The sequence below is a fragment of the Arctopsyche grandis genome, chromosome 7, assembly GCF_051622035.1.
Source record: "Arctopsyche grandis isolate Sample6627 chromosome 7, ASM5162203v2, whole genome shotgun sequence".
Taxonomy (NCBI): domain Eukaryota; kingdom Metazoa; phylum Arthropoda; class Insecta; order Trichoptera; family Hydropsychidae; genus Arctopsyche; species Arctopsyche grandis.
The window spans coordinates 6,778,587-6,806,308 of record NC_135361.1 but is presented as its reverse complement, the minus strand read 5'-3'; the positions used below and the strand labels follow the sequence as shown (position 1 = coordinate 6,806,308).

Sequence of the window (27,722 nt, the reverse complement as noted above, 5' to 3'; positions counted from 1 at the left end):
TTAAATCGTTTCCATGAACAATTGAGTTTTGTATAGCTATCATTATTGTGTTCTAAGGGTGTAATTTAAAATGTATTAAACATATTGATTAGCCTCAATCGCATGCTTCAATTTGCACGATCGTTTGTAGCAATCGTAAAAGTGATTTTTTTCAGTCCATCGATTCTGATAGTCTTTTACGACCGTTGACAAAAATCTAGTGCATAAATAATCGCGATCGCTGTTTGAATTGCGGATTCTGCGGCCGCTAACCGGGGAATGCAAATATCGTTCCTTTGCGGTGTCTTTACGTACAGGTGAATTACGCGGCTTGTCACGGACCCCTCTCTCACAACCGCAACATGCAAATAAAATGTGCACTAAAAACAAACAAAAAAAAATCGCACGTATCGCAGCTAACTATCGGCGCGATTGATTGATTTGTGCGACGTTCGCAATTTGCGTAAAAATTCCGAATATTCACCGTGAGCGAAGCGATGACAAATTGCGCGCGAGATTCTTCTTATTTAAACGGAAAACGTCACCAATTTTCACATCGACTTTCAAAACGTCGCTGCCGACGTAAAAAAGTCGAACTCGTCATAAAATTTATGTGTACATTCGAAACCTGAATTATCGAATTAATTACAGAACCTTCTGTTTAATATAATCAAGTACTTTGTAGTCAAATCAAAGGCCATAAAACTTATATAAAAATGAATGATTCGAATCAACAGATAAATAATAAAAAAGCCACAAATATGTGCATAGCATTGGGCTTTAAAATCCGAACAATTTCATTAGCATAAGATTTCGATCGATCTTTATTAAGTATCTTCATCTTTCTTGAATAAATTTCGATAATTTTAGAATGAGCTTTGTTTTTTCGACCATCTGTTTATACGTACGTACATAAATAATGATTCTACTCAAATAGACACGCAGATAAAACCTTTAACTTTATAGCTTTAAATACAAATCTTGCATAAAATTTATCTTCATTGTTTTCCTTGAACTTTTATATATTATAATGTAATCAATAGAACATTACATATCATATAACTAATAACTAAAGTGCTTATTACGCATTTGAGTACTGAAATCGTCGAGAAAATGTGACGTAATATCAAATCCAAACTGAACGTTATTTAAAATGTGTATATATATAATATTCATACACATCATCAAACGTGCATAAAGTAAGTGCATACCGTAACCGCGGATTTGAACCGAGACCGGTTTACCACGAACCGAATGTCACGGCCAGGCAATCACGCTGTTCACATCTAAAACCGTAAATTTTGAATCTCACTCGACCTTCGACGTCTCGAAAGGGTTAACCATTGTTTTCAATTCCGAATCAAACCGCGTCACAACAACGCTTTGCTACGGTAAATATGTGCATATGCACAAACGCATACACAGGTTGAATAAATATATATATATCCATACATGCACAGTGTATATTTATATGTATGTATATAAAGTTACATACACACGTGCTGTCGGTCGGCTCGAGCGTGAGAAAACGTCGATGGATATAATTGGCCGCATCAGTATGTATTCCTTTATTCGCGGTTCTTGTGTGTGCATACTGCCCATAATAATTCGCGATGAGACTCGATAATTAAGGTAAAAGCGAATGTTTATCGCGAATACTTGCGTTTTTTTCGAATCGAAGTTTGAATTTAGCCATGTTGAATTTTGACCAGGGCTTCGGTCCATGGTCCAGCGACTTCGGACTCTTTTCCTCATTTAATTACTCAATGCATGTTACAATGATGATTTCCGTTGGTATTTCACAAGATGATTGATAGTCTGAGGTCTCCAAAATTTTAAGGACAAAAATCAAATAAGAATATTTTAAGTACTAAAATAACTATTTTTGAAATCTACTAGATTTTAGGATTTTTTTTTTTTTGAGATTCACTTATGAGTGGGAATAAAATAAGTTGTGGACCACATTCTGCTTCACAGAGCATATTATGCGAACCCGTGTCAATACAATTCTTAACATTTAGTTCAAAAGGAATACTCTTTTGGTAGTGAATTGAGATTTTCAATGTTAAATAATGGCGTAATCTTCGGAGGACTATTTTTACTCCATGTAAACATTATTTTGATTTTATTTATTTGTGAATCGTTTGAAAGCTTTTTTTGTATAATATTTCGAGTATAATGGAGAAGGGGGTGGTCTGTAAATATTGTATACTATTAAAAGTACTTTGAAGGCCTACAAATTTGAAAACCATTGGTGCAAGTTTCATAAGTTTGAATCGTCAATACTGAATGGTACAAATTCCGAAATTTCAAAATAAGCCTTTATTGCAATTTTAGAAAAAGTCTGATATATTTGAAAACAAAGTCAGATTAAGAATGTAAAACTGAAGTATGAGTTTCATTTTAATCGTCTCCACAGCCCTAATTTCGACTACAGAAGATGATGCTTTTATACATACATATGTATATAGTGGTCTTCTTAACGGTCTTTTGATCTGAAGGATGTCGAAGGACAAGTCGGGCCCTTTTGTAAGGGAATATTCGATACAAGATAAGGGCATGCGACAAATTTTCTCGTCCTCAGTGTGTCTGTGTGTCCGTCTGTGCTTGTATGCACCGGGTGTTCCGTTGCAACGCTGCTCGCACACGACCGGACAAAAAAATAAAAATCAAAAGGTAGCCCGTCGTCGATCCCGAATTTATCGCGTTTCGATGGCTTCCATCCCTTTATTTTGTCGTCGTCGTTCCGCTGATTTATCGCGGAATTCTGCAAAAACCACCGGTGCATCGGTGTGGACTCGCCTTTAGTGCAATTCGGCGCGAAATGTCTTTCGCTCGCAATTTGAGCTTTCAACCTTCCGAAAGCTCGGCAGATATTCTCAATTTTTAGCATCGCCACAATTGAAAGCCTCTCAAAGATGATACTTGCATTAAAATACCAATCAATATATCCTATCTTTAAATTTTAAATTATCAAAGATTGTATTATAAAATACATATAAATTTGCTTATGTATTCATAATCAACCTTTTGATATGAAATCCTTTTGTTTTATTACACTATATATTTATGGGAAGAATATAGTTGTTTCGCATATTTTTTTTATTACTTTAATTGTGCTTTTAAAAGGCATTATTTCAATTTTAAAAATTGTTATCGTTCACCACACAAAATGTGTTAAACAATAATTTTCGTAATGGCAGTCATGTTTTCGAATGTTATGAAATGCACACCTGTATAAGAGTAGTTGTATTCGAATCAATTTAAAGCACTTTGTGGTCTTACTTTATGCATAAAACATAATTCGAAATATAAATATACACATTCAACGATTCTCAAACTGATGCTAAAATAAAGTTGCAATCAAGCTAAAATTACATCGTATTCCAAATGTTAAAAGTCAAATAAATGCAAATTATTATACTATATTTAAATAGCCCAATCAATTATTATCGATGCACGTTTCTCTAATTATTTTTTGATATTTTTTGAAAGGTTACATCATTAAGTATACGTTATTAAACTTTATTTATCTATCATGAGACCGTTATATTTCGTCACTATATTATCTAATGCACGTGTGCAAATCCAAATAACACTGATTTCTTTATACGCATCAAATACAACTAAACTTTGTTGCGATTTTTTTCAATACATACAGAATAATTCTTTCCTTTGATCAAATTACAAGAAACTAGTACAAAACTCTACAGCTGTACATACAAACTCAGAAATTTCACAATTCGATGATTATATTATACAATTTTTTTACAAATAGATATATGTACCTACATATGTATGTAGGTAATAAACACATTTTATTTGGATTGATAACATACATCCTATTTAAACTGTTCTTTAACAATCCGCGTTATTATGTTAGATAATCTTTTAAAAATTAATAAAAAATAGATATTGACATTATGTTGGATTGGTGCAGTTATGAGTCGTTTTTGTGTAATTTTCGATCGATTTGTATGTCGTGTGTAAATTTGCCGATCGTTTACTGTTAATATAGGGATGATTAGACTTTCGCATGTTTCTCATTATTGGTTCTAAAATATGGAAAAAAAAATAATGATCATAGTAATGATGAAAAACGTGCACTGTAATTGGTAACCGTAACCGGAGTTAATTTCCCCATGGGGCGTACAATGACGGCCCTTGTGTCGTCGATCATTGTCGATCGATCGGCTATTGTCTGTGTCGTTTAATTTGTCGACATCATCATGGACTCTGGTCATTGTCGACTTCGGCACGTGAAATTCGGATGCGGCCAATTCGGTCGAAACAAACGGCCGGATCTCGCGACGAATTTCCCACACGGACGCTGATGATGACAATACGCCTCGTTTCCACACCCCACCGTAAAAATCAACGTTTCTCAAAATTTTCAATAATTCAAAGCCTTAAGCGAACGCATACAATCATCAATTGATCATAAACTACCGTGGTCCATTGGAAAAACGCAAAAGCCTTCACGAACTGAAGAGACTCGAACGCAATAGAGCAAAATGGGCCATAATAAATCACCTTATTTAATTAATTTTTATTTTATTCACTGTGAACTTTTTTCGTATTATTTTTATATAAAATTAATAAAAGCATATTAAAAATTTATAAAATAAATATAAACGCATTTTTTTTTATCAATTCCATCTCAAAATTTTACTCAAATATTAGCCTAGTACTTTATGTAAATGTTCATAAATTTGAATATTCATCACATTTTTTCGATTTTTTTCTATTTTAAAATTATTTTCGTAATATTATCATACATAATAATATAAACATTATAATACAAAAGTCGTAGAATAATTTTTCAATTAAAGTTTTATTTGCAATTAAAACCAATGCAATTCAATTGCCTTCTATAATAATACAGTACATATACAATTAATTAATAAACATTTTGAGTCTCTCGAGCAATTCCACCCGGCAAATTTAATTCGCAAATGAACGTTGTCTATCGTAAAAAAACCCATCTTAATAATATAGATTTAACTCATTATTACACGCTAAAAACGCACACAGACGTACGAAGGTTATTTTCGCACGGGATCGTTTTATATAACGCATCATATTTTACGAGCAAACATCGGCCATATGCAGGCGATCAATCAACAGCTAATTTTATCGATCGCCAAATATGTGTGTGTGCTCGACGAAAAGCTCTAAATGAAAATCCGTTAAACGTGATGCTGACAAATGAAAAGAGCACACAACTCATTAACGCCGCTCCTCAGTCGTGCACGGCTAATAAAAAATGCAATAATTAATAAATTACACTAAGTGATTTTTTTTCTCTTTTTAAATTAAAAATACACACTGATTTTTTTTTTATCTAATGAGAGAGCACAAAAGTACGTACCTACTGGGGGGAAAAAATACGACTCTGATTTGAATGAGCGATTATTGTGGGCGTAACTGCGGACTTCCTGTGTGACCATGTGAAATGTCATTCTTCTGGTACATACGGTGTTTTGTAATCGAAAACATTTAACACACACTCGCATAGACCCATACAATTAAATATTTTGAATACGTACGATAAAAATAAAGGTAATTGATTTTTAGTTTATTTGACCTTAATGCGGAAAACCGTATATTGTCACCGACGCTATTAGGCACCTATCATTATCATTTGAAATATTTTTTTCAAATTATTCAGTAATATAAAATGAATCATATATATTTTCAGTCATTTAATTCGGTATTAAACTTGTGATCACGATGTCACGATCTAGAAAAAAATTGTAAATTTTTTTCAAATTTGTAGGTTGACCGGAAATGGTACCTCCCCTTATAGGTGTCCACTTTTTTTAAGTTTTTGAATTCAGTTATCTCCCAAAACGCTTACCAAATCAGACAATTTTTTTTTGCATGTAATAGAAATTATCAATTTTAATTTTAATCCTTAAGATTTTTGCCTCAACCGGAAGTAGTACTTTTACTCTTGAGAATCGATATTTTTCTCGGAAATATTTCTGCGTATTGAACTCAGATTTAATATCTAGAAGTTTAAGCGTAATACCAAGTTATATATTTATATTATTCCAAAGCATTCAAAATATGAATACTTTCTTATGTTAAAAAAATAGTTTTCATTTATTTATTTTAATTAATTTACATACATTTATTTTTTCACTAAATCATTAAGCAATATGGGATGTGTCTAAGATTTTATTCATATTATTTAATTTAAAAAAAAATAGTGTTTATAAATTATTTAAAAAATAGTGTAAAAAAAAGCTCACTCTCATGTGTATGCAAATTTATTCATTTTTATACGTCGTATGTGTGAATTATATATCAAATATAATTTATTTCAAGTCTTGACTTATATCTTGTTTAGTTTTCGAACTGTAAACTGTAAGTCTGCTAATTTTAATAATCGTTATTAAACAGTTCAGTTTCTTGTTTTGAATGATTTGACTGTAATTTATTTAATGTACATACATATGTATATTGAAAATAATTTTTTTTCATTATTTTTTTGAGTAGGATGTGTTAAGATGCAAATAAATGCATAATTTTATGAAAAAATGAATTTGTTTATAAATTATTTAAAAAAATTATGTTAAAAAAGCTCACTTTCATTCGAATGCAAATTTATTCAATTTTTTATTCGTTGCATGTGTGAATTACATTATATATCCAACATAAAATATATGAAGTCTTGGTTTATATCTTGATTAGTTTTTTATACTATAAACTTTCAAACTTCATATCTTAACTATTTTTTTTACTAATCATTTGTATCAATATTTCTAATTTTCACTGTAGCCATACACACATACATACGCGCTCGATTGAGGATAAATGAAATCAATTACGAGGAAGGACAGCTGCCGGTAATCAATGGGCCTTTATGAGCCAGGCAGCTAGCGTTTATTATTGTCGCCATGTCGTCGATCAAACGCCATTTTGTCATTAAAAAAAGTCAAAGTGAAAAAAATTTAGTAAGCAAGTAGTACAGAATTGTGTGCTTAACGATACGCCGATTTATGCCCCCCTTATTACTACTATTCGAACAAACACGGCGTTATCGATTTCGACTCACCGTTTTTTCACCAGATATTTTCAGGGCTTTTATTATCTATGCGGTTTTTTATAATGAATGAAATGTATTCAGCGAACTTTCATAGCGTAAATCAAACACCGCGACCCCGACAAATAATATTTACTTTAGGCTTTGTCGTCGTCTGACGGCCGCGTCGTCTTCAACTCGATAATGGGTTGCGAGTTTAATTGAAAAAATGCTTTGTATCATATGTATGTATGTATATTCGTACCCGGTGCCATCTCGATCGATTATTGTGTTGTTTATCTCGTATCTGCTTTCATTAATAAATTAATTTCGTTCGACGCAGCGACATTGATTAATGTCGCAAATAAACTGAACGTAATAGGAGAGCAATTAGCGATAGAATCTTTGTCGTTCGATTTTTTTTTCGACATGTCCAACAATTCGGCATTTAGATTCATCAATCATTAATTTCTATTCACTACGATTGCTACAAAATAAATTGATTACATTTGGGAGAGTAAGCACTCGGTGATGCAATTTCATAATTATAGATTATTTAATATGTAATATACTAATTTAAAATCATTATTAGTAATAAAATTACACATTTTCTTGTAATACATATCCTCATCTATATACCTGCATTATTTAAATTAGATTTTTATCACAACTATGTTCATACATATGTACATATGTATATGAAGTATTTAATAAGATGTGTCAATTGATATAGTGAGCCCTTTTACTTTCGATTTTTCACATTATACGACACTAGATATATTTTCAAATATAAATTTATTTGATATGCTTGAAGTTTTCGCATTTATATAACATTCAATTTATGTAAATGTCTTGTAAATGTATTTAATGACTTATTTACAGATGTAGCGAATTGAGCGCGAATTTAATATTATACAATGTCGCATGTTGGCAACTGTGCACTTCTGCACAGTTGTATGTATGTAAGTACATACACATGTGTGCTCATTGCTGTGTGAATTTTTAATCATTGAAAATTCATTTCCGATAGCGACGAATGAAAATTTTCCGTCGTAAACAATTACATTATAATTCCATATAAGAATTAGTCACGGTATATAAAGATATTTAACAATGAAACACATTAAGCTCTGGACAATTTTTTTTTATTATTATTATATTATTATTTCTTGTTTCGCAACGTTTTGTCATTATATTTTAATACGTTTTCGTGCGACGAGAGTAAAAAGAAATGTATACTGCGACAGCGAACGAACGAGACGATCGAGTCGAACAAAAAAGTAAAAAACCCGAATGAAAGAAACGAGAAATGTTTAAGGTACATTAAGTAATAAATGTAATTTGTTTTCGCTGCAATATTATATTATTATGTTTCAAAGTATTAAGTAGAGCATGAAATGAGAAATTCTCTGTATCAAGAGCGATTGTTGAAAGCATCTTTTTGTTGCAAGGAGGCTTCTCTCGCGCTCTCGGAGCCTTGGGGCTTATGCGAAAGGTCGAAAACCCCGATTAAACACACCCTCGCGAATTTTTCTAATGGCTCATTTAAAAAGTGCATGTCTGTCGCTTTATTTTGACACCTTTCGCTCTACTAATGGATCATGCGTAACACGATTCGAAAAGGTGTCTTTCAAATTGTAATGAACTCAATGGATACGCACAGTCAGTGTTGATGGAGTTTTTCTCTCTTTACAATTTTCGTTTTAATGTATAATTTTTTTGTTAAACTTATTTCATTCTCTCGATTCGAATCCGAGTCACCGTAGTCGAATCGTCATGTTTCCCGCATAATCGGTCACGTTTTCGCCGGTTTGCTGCCCATAGCCGATTTCCTTTGTTCCGATCATTGCACGAATAATATTGAAATGCTCCATGTTCACTTATTATATAAGTAAAAAAATGAATAAATTAGTTTTTCTTAAAAAGAAACACAATAGAATCCGAATACGATCGTTGATCCTATCATTCGCACGATGGGTTCAATTTCAGATAGTTAAATAGGGATTAGAAATCCAAATGAAAATTTGATACAACACACAAGCATGCATGTATCTACATACACAACACTCCTATCCAAGTGTTTTTTTTTACTTTTAACTTAAATTTTTACACTGTTTATTTAACAGTAGTTTATTATTATTGTATTCCTGATGTTAAAATGTGTGCTAAAAAATTATTCATTGGCTTCGTATCAAAATTTCCACACCTTAATCATAATCCGTATTGTGCAAGTCTGATGTTTAAAGATGCGCTAAAATCTAACGATATCAACGTTGCGAAATACTTTCACTGATTCTTTCGAAATCGTGCATATCTCTTGCGAAACAGAAAAAACCGAAAATAAAATAAATAAATGCAAAAAAAAAACGATATCGAAACGCCCAAGGCATGAATAAAAATTGTCTCGACGCCGCACAGCGTGCTGAAATAAATAACAATATTGAAATGAAAGACCGGTTTTCTTCCGATAAAACAATGGCACCGAATTCCATACGTACAGTACCAGTGCCAAAAATCAGGGCCGGCTCGAATTACCGAATAATGTTCGAATAATAATAATAAAATCAATACTTTTTATTGCAACGACGTAACTAATTGGACGTACGCGCCTAGATAATTTGTCCGACCTCAGCATGATTAGGCACATACATGTCTTTGTGCCCGATTAGGCAACTTCGTTAATTAAAAACACGCGAGTAATTATTGCTGGAAGTGGACGCTAATCGTCTAATGTGAGACCTGACCGGAAAAAATCGTTTGGGTGGCCCTGGCGACCGGTTTTCGCAGGTTTTTGTAACAAACACGCCCGTGTGACACTTCTCAAATCGTGTGTGTCGATCTATTTTGATCGCCACATCGAATTTAATTATGATAAGGGGGCACAAGATGGATGCGATGGACCTGAGCAGATGAAGGATGCTGGCTACTTGGGTAGCCTTACAATGAATGATCCCTTGTTTTATATATAAAATAAAAAAAAGTAGTGTCTTAACCACATTATCCGTTTGTCAGCGTGAAGTGCGTAGGAATCCTGTTTTGATATCGGATACCTCTTCTTCTTGTTGCTTTTTTTTCATTTTACTTTCTTTACACCCACTAAACTCATTATAAGATCAAAACTCATGATCTAAAATGCAAAACAAATTCTTTATATGATATTAAATTGCCACTATAATTCAAAGATAAAACTTTATCGTAGTACAACGTTTTCTTTAAAATACATACATATAAACAGTTGAATGCTGAACAAATTTACACATATATATTTATTATACATACATAACTGAGTCAACATACTTTATTATGCCTATTTATATTCAAAAGAATTGCCTAGCGTTGCTTGTGCGAATGAAAGTTATAAAATTGATCATTTTCAGAAGTTTTTTATCTATAAGTCTTAGTTAGTATGTATGAAGTATAATAGTATAATATAATATGTAATTACTCTCTTAATATCGCCTACAATATAATGTAAAGAAAAAGGTACATGTATCAAACCTATTCAACGATAAAAGGGGACACATCAACAATGGATGAATCCTTCTAAAAGCGCGCCAAAGTGTCTGATACATTATCGGCTGAGTAAAATGATTAATTTTTAACTGAATTCAATTGTTACAGCGAGCTTCGATCATACGAAGCAAGCTCCAGAGAAGGGATCGTTCGACTCATTGTGTATATATATATGTATGTATATATATATTTTTCACATGAATTAGTAACAGAAAGGGGATTTCTCTCGCACCGCGCTATAAATCCGCGCTCGGCTGCGACTTGTCACACGAAATTATGGTTTATGTTCTAAAGAAGTCGCGAAATCGGCCGGAAAACCATTCTTTATTATTAATGGTGTTACATTATTTCTTTTTTTTTGCTTCATATATAGGTGTATGGGTACCTATATTATTTATTATATTATTTTTTGTGAGCGAGCTTCAACGGGACGCGAGATTCTTACGTCAGATTAGCAGCTATGCAAAGGTTTAATTTATCGTTCGTCCCCCCATTGTGCAATCAGGTACGCGAGAGCGCCTTCAGCTAACAAAACCAACCCATTGATTGCCCATGGATGCCAAACAGAACTAATTAAGCTAATGCCAATTACGATTTTAATATGTGTGTGTGTGTGTGTGTGTGTGTGTGTGTGTGTGTGTGTATGATTGTCGTGATGATTTTCAGTTCAATTCCCAAGTCTCTGATTCACATTGTGACTAATATAATTAGTTGATTGAATCAGTGTAATCGTACGATGACTGTGTATATGAAAGTAAACTTTTGGAACACTACTAAACGATCATTTAGTATGCATGAAAAAGTGAGTAAGTATGTATATATCAGTATTTTAGAATCATTTTGTCGTCCAAGTTTTCGATTGAAATCTTGGTCTATTAGTGAACTTCAAGTGACGAAATTTATTTATACATTAAATAAATCATTCAACACAAATAAATATGTATATAAACTCATATTAAGAAATTAAGATTTTTATTATGTATATAAAAACCTATACGGTTTTTAAGCTTTAAAGCCACTTAAAATATTGAGACAAATCCAGATTTGTACCAATTAGCCTAAATCTATTTTGCATACGCATTTTATTAAAAAAAATACTTGTTTTTCAATGATACAATAAATGAATATATTTGTTCAATAGGAACACAATAAATTACACCTTATATATGTATATATGTATGTAGATATACAAACATACAAGATGAAGCTTGATCATGACAAGTGGAGCTTTTTCCCTCAGTAGTCATTATTGAATTCTAAACCATTCATAAAACATCAGAACTGTCAAAACTCAACTGTTATATTACAACTGGCGCACATTTTCGCTTGCAGAGATATATGTAATTTACCAGTTGAATTGTATTCGAATATGAATATACCTAAAACGCCAGTTGGAATATATTACAACTGAAAATATATTTCGACTGTAACATACGTATATGGCTCGGTGGTTGCGTTTATGCTCAGCACCGAGAGGTTACCGGGATCGATCCCGTGCTAATATTTAAAGCTGCTGGTCAGACTTGGATATTTGTGACTCCAAGTTGATCGTTTCTTATCAGAGTAGATATTGTCGTCACTAACTGAGGGGTGCGGTGGGCTTAACTAGCGGGGAAGTTGGAAAAAAAAAATGGTTTTTTTCCCTACGACGCTGCGGCCGGCGTTTTTTTCACTTCCCCGCTAGTTAAACCCCCCGCACCCCTCAGTTAGTGACGACAAGATCTCCGCAATTGACCTTTCCTACTAAGAAGCTAACTACCTACTGAGAGAAAGTGTGCATGCGCCATGTATTTTGCATGCGCCATGTATTTTGCATGCGCCAATAGGGAGACCAGTATTTATTATTTTTATTTTTTTATTTTTTTATTTAATTTACACCAAGAAGGCCTAACAGGTAAACCCAATGCACCTTCCTGGCCAAAGACAATTATATAAACATATATGTACACCATCCATATATACACAAATTCTTACACGTATACACAAATACACATTACATACATTCATAAATATAAAAATACACATATATAAATACACATGTATAAAGCGTGAGGGCGGTTCTATGGGTAAAAGTCGAGTTACTTCAGGGCACATCAATACTAAAGTACTCGCAAAGAGCAACCAATGACAGGAAGGAGCGTGTCGACCGAGACTCGCTTCTGAGCCTAGAGGTTCCGCCCTGTCGAGAATTCCGACTTTTACCCTAGTCCTTACATACATACATAGGTGACAAAACGTTACTTAACATCGGTTTTCTCCCTCACACTCGATCTTACTCGCACGCGTTAGATTGAAGTGGTGCCCGCGGCACAAAAAATGCCGGGGCACTCGCGTTGCGATGCTCTGATATATATGATATGATGATATTGGCAAAGTAGCTCAGTGATTGTTTAAATTGATTTAAAAATTTGGATTGAATTGTTTCAGGGAGGGATGTGATGCCGGCCTGGAGCAGGCGCCATGCCGAGCCCGGTGCTGCCCGCGGGCGGCCAACCTCTGGACGCCAGTAGCGGCGCGCGCCGGCGCAAACGCAAGCGGGACGACCCGCAAACGTCGGCGCCAGCCACCGACCACGACCACGACGACGACGACGACGACCACCATCACAACAACATGAGCCCAGAGGAGGAGGCGGGTGCCTCACCGCCGAGGGCCGCCCTAGCCGCCCCCCGGCACACCAACGACAACGACGACCGGAGCCTCTCCTCGGACGTCGAGCGGTTCGACGGCAAGATCGTCTACAACCCCGACGGATCCGCCTACATCATAGAAGAGTCCGAGCTGTCAGATGAGGAGACCTCCCTAGGCGCGCTCCCTAGACTACTCGGAGACGGATGCATCGTGGACGGCCGCGGTGTCGCCGGAGAGGCAGCTCGCGAATTCCCACCCATCGCCAGTGCCGTGTACGTATCGAGACACCAGCTGTATGGAGCTCTGTGTGCTCTGGGTGCACCTCCTAGAGCACCCGACCCACCTGCCGTGCATACCTACCGCGTGTTCAGTTTCCGCGACAAGACGCGACCTGCGCCGAATCGCGACAGGTACAACGCGCGAGATTGCCTCACGGTGCCCGTCAAACCCATCCTTATGTGCTTCGTGTGCAAACTCAGCTTCGGCTATGCCAAATCGTTCATCGCGCACGCTCAGACCGACCACGGGCTGTCGCTGCTAGACAGCGAGAAAGACGTCCTAGGGCGCAAAAACTCCTCGGCGATCATCCAGTGCGTCGGAAAAGACAAAGAACCGCTGGTGTCGTTCTTGGAGCCTGCGGGACCGGCAGGCGCTATAACCACCCCGTCGTTGCCTCCGGGTCCCGCCGACGTAACGGAAGTTCCTAATTGTTTAATCAATAAACAGACAGACTCTAACGCTAGTGATAGTAATAATGATAGTTTACTCGATAATGGTTCCTGCGAGAGGCGCGGCGATGGCGAAAGCGAAGGCACCATCGGTGACAGGGGGAGTGGAGGCTGGGGAGATCCACCTCATTCCTTGATCACGGTGCAGAATCCTCAAGCCATTAACGCGTCCGTCCAAGGGCGTAGTCCGAGCTCGCCTGCCACCCCCTTACCACCGGGACTCTCGGCTATGTCGATGCCGACACCACCCGCCTTCCTATCGGGCACCACCATCGGGGTGTGTCCCGACCACTTACAAGGCAGACCCTCAGCCGCAGACTGCCCCAAATGCGAACTCATCCTGGCCTCTAGCCGGATGGGTGGACCTCTAGCCGGCATGCACAGTAGAAACTCGTGCAAAACCCTCAAATGCCCCAAATGCAACTGGCACTACAAATACCAAGAGACGCTCGAGATACACATGAAGGAGAAACACCCGGAGGCGGAAACCTCGTGTATATACTGCATCGCCGGACAACCCCATCCACGACTGGCTCGCGGTGAAACTTACACGTGCGGCTACAAACCTTATCGGTGCGAAGTTTGCAACTATTCGACGACCACCAAAGGAAACCTCAGCATACACATGCAATCCGACAAGCATCTGAACAACATGCAGGAGCTACAGAACGGCGGAGGGGGAGGGGTGTCGACGGGTGAACCTTTAGTGCCTCAACCTCCACCGCATACACCTCCAGGTCCTCACAAACCGCCCCCACCACCCCACCACTCACCTGTAACTTCGCACAAGCCGAAGCCCACCTTCCGCTGTGACGTGTGCAACTACGAAACGAACGTGGCGCGCAATCTGCGAATACACATGACTTCGGAGAAGCACACGCACAACATGCTCGTCCTACAACAGAACGTAAAACATATGCAGACCTTGTCTGCGTTACAGCATCAGCATCAACACAGTCAACAGCAGCTCGAGGGCTTGCTGCACTTTCATCCCGGTCTAATGCCTGGAGACAAGCCGCTTCCGAACGCGGAGGCTGCCCTCGCAGACATGGCGTACAACCAAGCGCTGATGATCCAACTGATGACCGGTGGGCCTCTACCGGGACACGGTCCTCCAGACTTGGCGCCCCACTTAGACTTAGGCCTTAACCCTGAAACTATGGAACCACCTCCAGAACCTGCGGACCCAGACCCAGACAGAACGTATACGTGTTGTGTGTGCAATTGTTTCTGTACCGACTCCCTCGAAGCTTTAGCCCAACATTTAGCACAGGATCGTACGAAAGTACGCGAGCAAGAGATCTTAGCACTAGTAGCAGGAAATTACGTGTGCAAGCTCTGTACCTACAAAACAAACCTGAAAGCCAACTTCCAACTTCACTGCAAGACGGATAAGCATCTGCAGCGGCTTCAGCATGTCAATCATGTCAAAGAAGGAGGTCCAAGAAACGAGTGGAAGCTAAAGTACGCCTCGGCGGCAGGAGGTGTGCAAGTGCGGTGTAACGCTTGTGATTATTATACGAATTCGGCACATAAATTGCAATTGCATGCTGCCGGTGCTCGCCACGAGGCTGGTGCTCTTCTATTGCGATTGCTGAGGACTGCTCCCGCTGGAACGAGGGCTCGTTGTGCACTCTGTGGGTTCGTGGCGAGAGCTCGACTGCAGCTGTTGCAGCACGCGCGATCTCTCAATCATCTGCAGATGGAGCAGATTCATCAGCTTCAGCGCAGATCCGAAGGAAAGGATATGCCTGCGGATATCAGCGAGGTCTTCCAACTGATGCCGCAACCGGACCAATCATTTGGAGAACCAGACTCAGGTAATAATCACATCGTAATTTCACTTCCATAATAATACTACGCACAAAATAAAGCACATTGAATGAGTTGGTTACAACTGTATTGTAAAGAAACAAAATGTAATCGAAAAATATAAAGTATGAGCGTCAAACGTCATAAATTCTAGAAGCTTAAATTGATGAACATGAAGATATCAGAAATTTTGCATAATATGTACATATGTTTTTAAATTTTTAAAGGTGTCATTTCACTTTTTTTTTATACTGTCCACTTTAAAATTATATTGTCAAAGCTCTCCGTATTAAATTTATATTATTTAACACTATTTAAATAATAATATTTATCGCAACAAAAAGTTTTCTAAATATTGAATCTCATAATTTAAAATAAGTACTATTCATTACCGATAAATTTCGCCGCTGAATTATTGAATAAAAAGCACAATATCAGTAAGCTTTCGAAAACTCCAAATGCAATTGAATCAATCACATTCAAGATTACCACAGAGGTACTATGTAGTTTTACACGACTTTAATTTGATTTTGAAAATATGATATTTGAGAATAATCAATGCGGTTATATAGAGACGTTGTTTTTAAAGGTTTAAATCGTAAAATTGCTTTCGAAATCCACCGGATGGTTCGCGTTCGATCCCCAAAATAATTATTGAAAGCATTTTTTTGTTATTATTATTTTTTCCGCGGTCTGACAGCCATATGGTGATGTATTTAACCGAAGGATAATTACCAGGACCTTCTCTCTCTCATTATTCCTTTCGGCCAAAGAGTTCACGCACTCATCGATGCATCGCAATTATGAAATTGGTCGACGATAAAAGAATGGTAAAAAAAGAACGATATAATGACGCGTGAATTAAACCCACAAAACACAATGCACTTCGGCCTTATGCAATAATAATGAACCATCTGTTGCCGCTAAATATAAACCTCCTCAAAAGTTCCAACAAGCTTCCTTCAGAATAATTCAATTCAATGCTATATTTATATTAGACGGTTTATCAGTCCATATACAAACTATGGGAAATCATTGTTTAATAATAAACATACAAACCGTTTGCATAGGATATCTTGAACGATAATATAATTTTACTTGAGGGGTTGACTATACGTGATATTTTAACCTTGATCCTTTTTTCTATTCCTCAGTGTGTTGCGTTATTGATTTTAGATATAAAATATAAATTTCCACTGTTTGTTTAGAATTTCTTGGTAATTCCTATTCTATTTACATTTTTCACTATCTGAGTTTCCCGCCAAAATGGAATAAGTATGTAGAATCCGATTGCGGAGTCGGATTGGCGTACTTATTCTTATTGGAAAAAATAAACCTTGACGGCACAGTGCTAGAAAAAAGTTCAGGAAGCGTCACGACCGAATTAAGTACATATTTTAGAACAGCTTCATGTGACAGCTTATAATTTCTCCGCGTTGCGTAACGATTCGGCCGAAAGAACAGCGACAAAAAGAATGCATTTGTTATTACAATTTGGAATTACTTTGGCTTTGCGAAACTCTCTTTCGTTTTCCTCGTTGCACGTAACGCACCGTCTGTAAAAAACAATTGCGGCTCGTCAACTTGGCCGGCCGGCGATTTTTAACCTTTTGACCGCGATCGGTCAACACCAATCGAATCGCCGAGCGATGGCCGACAGCGTGTCACATTAGAAAAACTTCCGATTCGCTTCAATTCGCCGCGATTCGTTCCGAGAGGCGAGTCAAGGTTAACTGCTATGTTAAAAATGATTGTTAATTCATCTTAATTACTCGTAATATAATTTTTTTCTTGATTAAATTGCGCACTTTCTGTATGTGTGTGTGTGCTGTGTGGAAAGAATATGCACATTCGTAATGCCGCAATCACACTTTAAAATAATTTAATTTAAAGTCGAACATTTGGAAACTGGTTTTGAGACGCGCGCCGTGTGCGAGCGACGCTCTCATTGGTCAGGATGTGTGTGGCCACGCCCTTCGCGCGTGAAAGAGATAAACATAGCGCGCAAACAGTGCGCAAGAGTGAGATGGAAATATATCGAGATTCGATACACACACGGCCGATGACACTCCATTGGAGATATAATTAATTAATACCTTTCGCCAACACGTCACTACTAATTAATTAATTAATTTTTGAAATTAATTTATTTTTTAATCTTTTTCAAATATGAATTTATCAACTATTTCTGAAATAACGTAAATATGCATTCTAAAAAAAACTAAAAGCTTTGTAAAAAAACTATGTAAAAATTTTATTACAATCATTTCGATGTGTAGTTACATTATTAAAATTCAACATTGAGACAGTCAACTATTGTATACCAAACTGGAGTAATTTTTTTGTCGAAATATAAAGCTTTTCGGTTACAATGTACGAAAGTTGCACGTGTGCACATCTTCGACATACAATATATACAAAAAAGAAGAATAACAGATATTTTACCTGGAAATAATTGTTTTGTAACGAAAAGCGGTTCGCACGGTTTCTGGTCAAAAAATCTTTGTTTCTATTCAAAACTTTACTTAGTTTCTCTTCAATACAATTGTGTATACTCATACAATGCTTTGTACTATGTGTGCTCAGGTGTCTATACATTTGACAAGCATTATATTCCACACATTAAAACTTACCTGTTTTTATTAATTTCGTTGCAGACACCAAAGAACCGATCGACCAAAAGCCTGAACTGAATCACGAACAACAGATGCTCAAATTTATCGAACAGCAGCAGCATTTGCATCAGCAGATGCAGCAGCAAATTCAACAGCAGCAACATCAACAGCAGCAACAACAACAACACGCACAGCAACAGCAACAGCAACAGCAACAACACCAGCAGCAACAACAACAACAGCAGCAACAATCTCAAGAGGAGAACAATGCCGATCAGCACGCGTGTCCTTTCTGCAATTTCAGTTGCGATTCCGAATTGCGATTGCAGGCTCACGTGGTCGCTCAACACGGTGCACCCACACCTACCCCACCTGCATTTTTGTGTCCCCTTTGCCAAGACGGGTTTAGAGACAGACCAGCACTCGAAAGACACGTCATGCAAATACATTCAGTCAACTCGGAAGGACTCCAACGTTTACTTATGCTCGTTGATCAAAGTCATTGGCTCAACAGCACGAGACTCGTCAGTCCAGACTCGGTAGCAAGCAGCAAAGATTCTGCGCAAAAGAACGATTCCGCCAATTTGGAGGAGGACCGAGAAATAACATCACCACACAGCGAAGAAAATACAGAATACGAAAACGAAAGATGTACGACTTGTCTGAAGAACTTTAGAAACATCGACGAGCTTTGCATACATCAAAACGAAACCGGTCACTTAGAACTGAAACAAACTCCACAAGGACCTGGATATCTATGCTGGAAGAAAGGCTGTAACCAGTATTTCAATAATGCGCAAGCTTTACAGATGCACTTTAAAGAAATACATGCCAAAAACTCAATATCAAACATGTCAGTTTCGGAAAAGCACGTATATAAGTACCGTTGCAATCAATGCAGTTTAGCTTTCAAAACTATGGAAAAGTTACAATTGCATTCACAATATCATATGATAAGGGACGCTACCAAGTGTGTTCTTTGCGGCAGAAGCTTCAGATCTATATTAGCTTTACATAAACACGTCGAAACATCACACTCTGAACTCACAGAAGAAGAGGTCGCAGCTTTCAAGCAGAGTTTGATGAGCAATCCTCTTTTGCTCGCAGGACTTCAAGGTCAAGTATTAGACAGCTCGACGAACGAACTCCTCAAGAAGGAATCGCTCAAGTTGACCGAGGAGGAATTGATGGAACTGGAGGAGAACAAAGACTTGAACAACATCAGCAACGACGACGGCAACCAAGTCGACGGCGAGGGCTCTGACGATTCGATCGTATACAAAGATCAACTATTTTTAGAAGACTATTTAAATTCGCAAGCGATGGCAGAAGATTCGTACAACGATCCGAATCGAAAGTACAAATGCCACCGTTGCAAAGTAGCATTCACCCGACAATCTTATCTAACTTCGCACAACAAAACACTACTGCACAGGAAAGGCGAAAAATTGACGTATCCAATGGAAAAATATCTAGACCCAAACAGACCGTTCAAATGCGACGTATGCAAGGAGTCCTTCACTCAAAAGAACATCTTATTAGTGCACTACAACAGTGTGAGTCATTTGCATAAATTAAAACGCGCAATGCAAGAACAACAAAATAATAATAATGTAACGCCTAGCTCGCCAGGAGTTGGGGCTTTGAATACGTCTAATTTGGCGCTCACTCCCAAAAGCACTTCGAGCGAGGAAGATGATAAGAAGAGATATAAATGTAATATTTGCAAGGTCGCTTATACTCAAGGCAGCACTTTGGATATTCATATGAGGTCTGTGTTGCATCAGACTAGGGCTAGCAAGTTGCAGGATTTGGCAATTTCAGGACAGATTGATTTGTCGAAGCCTTTGATTGAACAGCCCGATGCTCCGAAGCACCAGGATCCCGCTAAGATATTTCAGGAGATGTTGTCGCCTAAGAATACATCCCCCTCGTCTTCATCAAGTGGTGGGGCGAGGGGTGGGTCGCCAGGGGGCGCGTCTTCTCCCCCCTCTTCTGCTGCCTGCGCGTGCGACAAATGCCACGCGTTGTTCGCGACCCAGGAGCAGTTGGCCGCGCACCGGGCGCTATACTGCCTGTTTGGCGCGGGCAGTGCTGCTCTAGCCAATTTCGCTAACTTTGAAGCAGCAGACGAAATGGTCGCCAAGGCCAACCTCCCCAAAAGGACCAGCTCTCAAATCTACAAACACCTCCTCGAAAGCTTCGGATTCGACCTCGTCATGCAGTACAACGAAAATCACCAAAGGCGCCAACTCAAAATCCAACACGAAGAAAAGGAACAAGTCAGAATACCAACACCTCCAGCACCACCTGCAGAACCTCCAGAACCCGAAACAATCAAGGAAGAAGAGCCACCAGAAATCGAACTACCAGAAATAGCAAAATCGACATGTCAACACTGCAACAAGGAGTTCTCAAGCGTGTGGGTACTGAAAACACACTGTGAAGAAGTCCACAAAGATAAAGTACCTTTAGAATTCCTGGAACAGTTTGCCGAACAGTTCAAAAACGAGTACGAAAAGAAGAGCGTGGTCGTGACAGCTGCCACTTCGTCAACAGTGTCTTCGAGTCCAAGAGTGACGTCTCCGAACGCAGAGCCTTCAGCACCCGCTCATGCAACACACGCGTCTTCTTCAGAAGTTGAACAAAACGAAGATCGTCCTGAAGAACGTCCCTCTTCTAGAAACACTCCTGCTTTGCAATTGGCACAGCACATGACGGAAATGCAAGCCGCTCTAGGGGTTATGCAACTGCAGCAACAGTTGGGTCAACTGCATCCGGTCGTTGCTCAGATGATCTCTATGGGTTTGCCGTTGGGTTTGAATATGGGTGCTTTGGCGGCGATGAATCTGCAGCCTCCGTTGGTGCCTTTGATGATGCCGCCCCCGCCCTTCGATCAGATGTCTTTGGCGCCAAATTTCTCGCAGCCCTCTGAGGGACAGCAGGCGGCCCTCCTCAAGCAGCAACACGCTATGATGCAGCATCAACAAGTGGTGAGTTATTATTGTGTACGTTACATTTTCCGCATGATTTCGATTAGCGTGTTTATAAATTAACGTGGTGACTTTTTTGGACGAAATTTCGGTCGCTCGTGAATGAACTGTTATCGCCTAATTTGCATTTTCTCTCAAAAGCGGACGGCCTTAAGATTTCATTAAGATCATTTACGAGTATTATGTAGTTGGAAAAATACCCACATGTAGTACTGTTTATTCACTCATTATTCGCACGTAGATATTAATTTGTTGTTGTATTTCCGAAACCATGACTTTATCGAGTACATTTATACCTTATCGACTACGTTAGATCTAATATTGAATACATTTTTGAATAATTAACCAAAAATCTAGCAACAACTGTACAAAGTGCGAATAATATGAGTTTGTATGCGCCTGATTTAAAAAGTCTATCATGTTTTTGATATTGATTGTATGTATGTATATTTGATTAATTATTCTCAATGTACATATGTAGGTACTAATGTATAATAGCCAAATATTCTATAGTAGGTATAAATATTATTTGTAAAATCAATTCCATATGACATCTAATTAGCATATTTTTGTTTACATAGCAATTTCTTATAAAAAATCAATTAAGAATTCTGAAATATTCTATATTGCTATCATTTTTATTGTTTAAATTTGATTTTCTATATTAAAAATTGATAACCTTTTTATCTACATAGGTACATATGTATGTAGGTACGTGAAACATAAATTCTCGTTAAATGAACTCTCCGTTTCTATTCTTGTAATCATAGTAATCATTCCAGCAACATTTTCCAATATCTCTACCATGTTACGACTTATCTCAACTTTTAATTCAATATTTATTAAATTCAAATTAATTATTTTAAATAGAATTATTATCCTAGAATTTCCAATTTAAAAGGTTTTGGTTTCATTACAAACATATGCATGTATGTATATAGCTGTAATAAAATAATTAATCTTATTCAAAATTGATGACAAATTATATTCAAGTATAGAAACGAAGAGTTCATTTAACATGAATTGGTGAAACCAGGCCCACCGATGCATACATATGTACATACATACATGCATACGTGCATATATACATATTTGATTTAAAGAATGTTTTGGCTACGGCATTCAGCTTTCGTACGTTTGTTTATTTAAAATTCATAAAAAAAAATATAGCAACGCTTTTAAATCAACAATTCATCGGAAGAAGTGTAACTTTACCCTTCTTATCTTTTTTTACGATTTCGAAGAAATTGGGTATATACTTTATCCATTTCGGACATTTACAACTCGCCTGTAATAAATCAAGTAATTAACGTGAAATACCCGTTGTATTGTTTCACAACTGCACTTAATACAAACTTATATCTTTTATTACGCATAACTGTTAAAATTTTTACCTAAGTAAGGGTTTCGGTTTTTTTTGCCGTTTCGACATTGTTCTACACCGGGGAGTTCTGTTCAATTAGCTTTAGGTGTTCCTAGAAACAAAACGACGGGTAAAATATATTTATTACATTGTCTTAGAAAAGCTCAAAGGAGCGAGCAGGAAATTTGTATTTACTATTCAATGCGTTCGCTCCTATTGAATGGAGTTCGAAAATATGCCGTCGATTGCAACAACGACTCACACATACTTATGTATGTACATAGGGTTCAAGATTTATACCTGGCTAAAATCATCAAACGTTCGCCTTCAATCTTGAGGTGCAGCAAAGGTGAATAATGCGACGATATCATCTTTTTTGGCAGATAGACGAAGAGACCCGTTGTTGCACACCGTATTGTCCCTTGTTGTTTGTATAGGGCCATTCTCCCGGTGTGCACCATTGTAATGATGCGCCACAAAGGGCGACAGGGGGGACGGCATTAAGGGCTTTTGTTCCAAACGGGCTAAAATTTAGGCTAGAGAAGGATGGAAATTATTATTATTGCGTGTCTATTTTTTTTCGAGGCGTCCCTGCGCTATTTACCTGGCCTGGTGTGGTGCTGCGAATTGTAATTTCGTAATGCTTATTCCCCGGTGGTCGACTCAAATTAGTTACACGTATGTATCAACGTGTATGCGTATGTATGTATATATGTGCGACCGTTAAGTACATCTTTCCAGATAATGTCCCCTTAAATTTTTACCTGTATTTAGAGCTTCTCGTGATACTTTTTGTAGATGCAATGAATTACATCGTTTGATTCATTTTTTTTTAAATCAACATGTGGTTCGTTTTGGCAATTGTTTGTATGTACATATGTATGTAACAGTTAACCGAATTATAATAATGTAATATTATCATTTTCGTATTCAATAGTAAATTAATTGTAATTTTGACATGGTTTGTTTCTGGATCTTTCCAATGTATGTATAATAAATGTTTTTTTTATTATTATTTACAGGCAAATGCAGCAGCTGCTAATCAAAAGCGAGCTAGAACCCGCATAACCGACGACCAATTGAAGATTCTTCGAGCACACTTTGATATAAACAATTCACCCAGCGAGGATGCGATCCACGAAATGGCTGGACAGTCAGGCCTCCCACCGAAAGTCATCAAACACTGGTTCAGAAACACCTTATTCAAAGAACGTCAACGAAACAAAGACTCCCCGTACAACTTTAACAATCCACCTTCGACCACCCTCAATCTGGAAGAATACGAAAAGACTGGAGAGACAAAAGTGACTCCATTGAATTCTTCTGCGAGTTCGGATGAAGGAAAACCACCACCTGAGAAGAAGGCGAAACCCTCACCTGCACCAACACCGCCCAGTTCATTTCATCAACCGGAAAATTTAGTCAAAGTCGAACCCAGTGATGATTTAAACTCAGACGAAATCAACAAGTACAATTCGTATGATAATAAGCATCAAGAAGATAAGTTGTATAATTTTCCAATGGGACTGCCGCCTCAAAGCCCCGTCTCGAGTCACGCTGGATCAGAGCATCTTCCTCAGAACATGTCTCGTCCGACTACTCCAAATCACATGTCGTTAAGCTCCATTATCCAATCTCAGCTGGAATCGATACCCGCTTCGACAATTCCTCAGGTGCAACAGGTCGTAGGTGTAAATCACCCGTCTATGTTGCCACCGACGAAACTAGCGCCACAAAACTTTGCTTCCCCAAACAATTTGCCCCCGAATGTCTTACCTATGACCCCAAACAGAAGTTTAAGCCCTGGTCGAGGCTTAAATGAATTCGGACTTTCCGGGGGCAATTCAAATGGGTCGAACAGTTCCGGTGGATCTTCCGGAAAACGCGCCAATCGCACAAGATTCACCGACTATCAAATTAAAGTATTGCAAGAATTTTTTGAGAACAATGCCTATCCAAAAGACGACGATCTGGAATATTTATCGAAGCTTTTGGGTTTGAGTCCTCGCGTCATCGTTGTATGGTTTCAAAACGCTCGACAGAAAGCTAGAAAAGTCTACGAAAATCAACCTGCAGTTGAGCAACCGCTTCCCGGAATTCCCGATGAGGCTGGAGCGAATCGATTTCAACGCACCCCAGGCTTGAATTATCAATGCAAAAAATGTCAATTAGTATTTCAAAGATATTACGAATTGATACGCCATCAAAAAACGCATTGTTTTAAAGAAGAAGATGCCAAAAGGTCTGCGCAAGCTCAAGCAGCAGCTGCACAAGTCGCGGCCACTCTCAGTAGCGAAGATTCAAATTCTAGTACAACAACGGTTGAACCGCACCATTTAGTCCAACAAATGCAACATAGGGAAAATGCACCTCAGCATTTAAGTGTACCAGCTAGTCCTGTCATGAATATCCCCCAGCAGCCGATAACTCCAACACCTTCTAGTTCAAACTATCAAATTTCTCCAGTATCAACTCCGACACCCAGCGAAAAGGGACAAAATGATCGAGAACAGAAAGAAGGGACATTTCAATGTGACAAATGCAATCTAGTCTTTCCTCGTTTCGAACTGTGGCGAGAGCATCAATTAGTGCATATTATGAATCCGAATTTATTTCCGAGCTATCCTCCGGATTCACCTTTTGGGATTCTGCAACAGCACGCTCAGTTGCAACAGTTGAATGCAAGTTTAGGTGGTTCTGATAATATCGGAGTGCCTCACCCTTTTATGTCTATGTTGAACAATCAAGTCAACAAGAGAAAATTTGAAGATTTTGAAGTTGAAATAGATTCAGGCGATCAACCCAAAGATAAAAGACTGCGTACTACAATACTTCCGGAACAGCTCGATTATTTATACCAAAAGTATCAAATCGAGTCGAATCCTTCTAGAAAAATGCTCGAGAACATCGCACGAGAAGTCGGACTCAAAAAGCGGGTCGTCCAAGTTTGGTTTCAAAACACGAGAGCAAGAGAGAGAAAAGGACAGTTTCGGGCGCACGCTCAAGTTATAAACAAGCGTTGTCCTTTTTGTCCAGCGCTTTTCAAAGTGAAAAGTGCACTTGAGAGCCATTTGACCACCAAACACGCCGATCAATGTGCTCGAGGTGAAATCAATATCGATGCACTCCCTGATGAAGAACTCAGCATGGAATCATCGCCCAGCTTCGGCTCACAACAAGGGGATAAACCGTCGAATTTTTCGCAAGGGGGGGCAAATATGATGCCCCCCTTATTCCCGCCATTTCATCCAGATATGGAGAAATTTATTAAACAATACAATGAAGAATCGATGAAGAGGTATATAACGGAACTCCAAGCTCACGCTGCAGCTCAACAGAACGGAGGCGAAACGAAAGAGAACAATTCAAACAGCAACAGACCAGAAGGTGAAATCCCTTTAGATCTCAGCAAACCGGTCGACTTATCTAGGCCTATGAAAGTGAATATGGATCACGAGCGAAACGCCTGCGAACCAGGACCTCCTACAGATTTGAGCGAACGGAGCTTATGCGACGAAAGATCTGATAGCATGTCGGAAACTACTGAATTCTACGACGACGAAAGCAACCCAACTTCGCCCAGTTCGACCCAGAGCAACCAAAGGCACAACTCTTCGGCCGCTTCCAACAAACGATTTCGCACTCAAATGTCATCGCTCCAAGTCAAAATTATGAAGTCACTATTTTCAGATTACAAGACGCCGACAATGGCCGAGTGCGAAATGTTAGGTAGGGAGATCAGCCTGCCTAAGAGGGTAGTTCAAGTGTGGTTCCAAAACGCGCGCGCCAAGGAAAAGAAGCACAAGTTGGCACTGCAGAAGAACAACGGAACCGAGACCGAGCCCAGAGGTCCTGACGATTGCAAGTACTGCCAGTTTAAGTATAGTCACAAGTATTCAGTGCAAGACCACGTGTTCACTAAGGGGCATATTGCTGCTGTTCGAGCGGCTCTCGAGGGTGCTGGAGCTGGTGGTGGAGGAGGAGGAGGAGGAGGAGGAGGTGGCGGTGGGGCTCAAAGAGAGTCCTCCGACGCTGGAGCCCTCGCCCTTCTGATGGCTGCTCGTCTGGAAGGTCGAGACGAAGAGTTGCTGAGGCGTCTGTGCGCCTCCGCCCCCGGTGGGGCGCCATCGCGCCCCCTGCTGCCCACCTACCCACCCAACGGTGAGTGTCCAACTTAGCCCCCGTGTCTCGTCATTGCTGTGATCTAAATGTTAAATGTATAATACGATAAGATTCATAAAAGCCTCGCCCACTCGTCGCAGTGGTCTGTAACACTACACTGTTCATTATTTTTATTATTATCTATTATGTTCATGGACGATTATTTTACTATTATTTTTTATATGATTGATTTGTCATCAGTTAGAATTTCCTTTTACTATTCTAGTTTCCCTCAACAATGCCCCTGATCTGAATTTAATTATTATAATTAATTATTCGTGATGATTGTAAATTAGAATTTTTATTATTATTTGTATTTATTTGTATGTGACGTTTTATTATTATTATTATTTGCATTTTTTTTTGTTTTCCTTATTATAGTAAGATAACTATTAGATAAAAAAACCTATTATTTTTTTAAGTTTGTATATAATATTATTAATTATATTATATATCTGAAATATATAGACGTTTATCAAAATTATTTTTGTTCCGTTTTTTATTTTTATTTCATTTTATTTTTTTATTGTGATTTTTTTTCGCTTTCAGTGTACACTTTACAAATACAACACACACACACACACACACACACAATCTGTAATTGTTTTTATATGTTTCGGTAATTGTGCGTAATCGGTCAATATGATTTTATTGTATATAACTTGTACTCATTTTTAACTACATATTTTTTAGTATTATAATGAATTTATTAATGATAATTTTTATTATAATTGTTATACATATTCACGCATGTATAGGTAGAATTTGCCGAATACGCACATTGACCAAATCTCAATGTTCAAGCAGACACATTCCCACGTTCATTTGACGACCCTTCGTCGCTCCAACGACCCTTTATTAAAAAGACACCCAAAGAGATAATTACCTCGGAGTTTA

General features: G+C 38.1%; 1 protein-coding gene across 1 annotated transcript in view; it reads left to right on the top strand.

Moving 5' to 3' along the window:
- Positions 1-27,064, top strand: part of zfh2 (Zn finger homeodomain 2) — a 165,826-nt gene extending 138,762 nt beyond the window's left edge. The window contains exons 2-4 of the mRNA XM_077434324.1: positions 12,950-15,701; positions 18,351-21,301; positions 23,687-27,064. Coding sequence (XP_077290450.1) covers positions 12,983-15,701; positions 18,351-21,301; positions 23,687-26,842 — 8,826 coding nt within the window. The 5' untranslated portion in view covers positions 12,950-12,982 and the 3' untranslated portion in view covers positions 26,843-27,064. The remainder of the gene's footprint in view (positions 1-12,949; positions 15,702-18,350; positions 21,302-23,686) is intronic.
- Positions 27,065-27,722: the final 658 nt, after the last annotated feature.